Source organism: Dendroctonus ponderosae, unplaced genomic scaffold, assembly GCF_020466585.1.
Source record: "Dendroctonus ponderosae isolate FM_Combo_2020 unplaced genomic scaffold, Dpon_F_20191213v2 Dpon_F_20191213_1, whole genome shotgun sequence".
In the NCBI taxonomy this organism is placed as follows: Eukaryota; Metazoa; Arthropoda; class Insecta; order Coleoptera; family Curculionidae; genus Dendroctonus; species Dendroctonus ponderosae.
The window spans coordinates 11,870,898-11,872,545 of record NW_026017110.1 but is presented as its reverse complement, the minus strand read 5'-3'; the positions used below and the strand labels follow the sequence as shown (position 1 = coordinate 11,872,545).

The window sequence follows — 1,648 nt, the reverse complement described above, 5'->3', positions numbered from 1 at the left end:
CAAATCTTATAAGAACTTGTGACATAGATTATTAAAAAAATTAACTTGTTAAACTATTATTCCCATAGTGCCAGATAGAGACATGTTTGAAGTATCAACCAAGTTATAATATTTCTGCTTTTCTCTTTAATTAAGCACTGGGCTGAAACTTTGTTAATACCCTGAAAGAATAATGGGACGTTATTCAACTAAATAATTTTAATTTCATAGTCAGCAAGTACAATATATCCATTTGTTAATAAAGAATGTCCCTGCTAGAAAAATGAATGATGCTACTTGCATCGAGGGTCTCATAATTATCCTAATGAATTAATTAAAATTCAAAACATGTATTAGTAGAGAAACCCCTAGTATGAATTGAAGCTTTGTTGCTAATAAAAATATTGTTTCAGACTATGTGCTCGGTGGAAGCCCGAGGGCTTCTGTATATCCAGCCCGGTCACCCATGGCAGCGCAACCGAATGCAAATAACCAGCACAGGTAGGTTTTTGTGTAAACACAAAACTTAGATGGTACACACCGAGGGCTATTATTATAAAAACAATATGGTGTGGAACGCCTGCATATTTAGAGTGGCAACTTTGCTCCAAACGAATTCGGCGTATATTATTTTACTCATGTATATGAGAATACATATAAAGTTGTTTAAAAAAAAACGTTTCTGAAGATTTCTCATTCCTGCTGTTGGGTTTTTAGGTATTCGGTACAAAGTGTGTTAACTTTAGGTACTAAAACTATGATGCGTACGTTCAGTTGTGCTTTTGTGCAAAATAAACATACTTACTCGGTAGGAACGGTTCATAGAGTAAGTGCAGATGTTAGTTGACAAAATTTAAAAGAAATACTAATTATGGCTTGGTGAACTGTTGCTTATTCTCTCTGTGCTACTGATGTTTTTCGGGTGGAAGCTAATTTGGAATATTTAAAAGCGCATTTGTCAAACTAGTTACTTTCGAAAGGATCGAATATCTGAGATCATCAACTGGTCTGTTTCCACAATGTCTGCAATTTACAGGTTAATTTGCAATAAAAACTTGTGAAACTGGTTTCACATTTCTCCATACTGACGAGTTTGTATATACAGGGTGATTCAAAATTGGCGTCATTCCTTTAAGGGGTGATAGAGGCTTCCTTGGGGACTACGAGAAAAATATTGAAAATTTTTATTTTGAAAATTTCTAGAAGATATTAACAGTTGAAGATCGAATTTCAACTTTTTTATTAAGCATTATTTTGAAATTGTTCCATGTTTAATTGGTATTAGAATACTTAAGCATTCAAAAAGAAAAAAACGATCTTTGCTTCAAATTACAAAACATTTTTATATCAAAAAATTTCTCTTCTGCAATTTTTTGATGAAATAGCACAGCGGCAATGATGTTTTTGTCATTAACAGATAGTTACAGGTGGATAGCCCTTGTCAATAATAACAATAATTTGTCAAACTGTGACTTACATTGAATTTCCTTTCACGAATTTATTTGCGGATATGCGATTAGTTCAGGGGAAATGCTACAGTAAGATAGCAGAACCTGAAAGAACTCACGCCAAAAAAGGGCGAGGAGAGTGGTTCCAGGAAGATAGTGGACGATAGATGTTCGGGTTCCAGGCACAGAGCAACGCGTATTGGACATAACCGAATCAGGGC

General features: G+C 34.4%; 1 protein-coding gene across 1 annotated transcript in view; it reads left to right on the top strand.

Moving 5' to 3' along the window:
- Positions 1-395: 395 nt before the first annotated feature.
- Positions 396-1,648, top strand: part of LOC109535451 (teneurin-a) — a 272,613-nt gene continuing 271,360 nt past the window's right edge. The window contains exon 1 of the mRNA XM_048661444.1: positions 396-480. Coding sequence (XP_048517401.1) covers positions 446-480 — 35 coding nt within the window. The 5' untranslated portion in view covers positions 396-445. The remainder of the gene's footprint in view (positions 481-1,648) is intronic.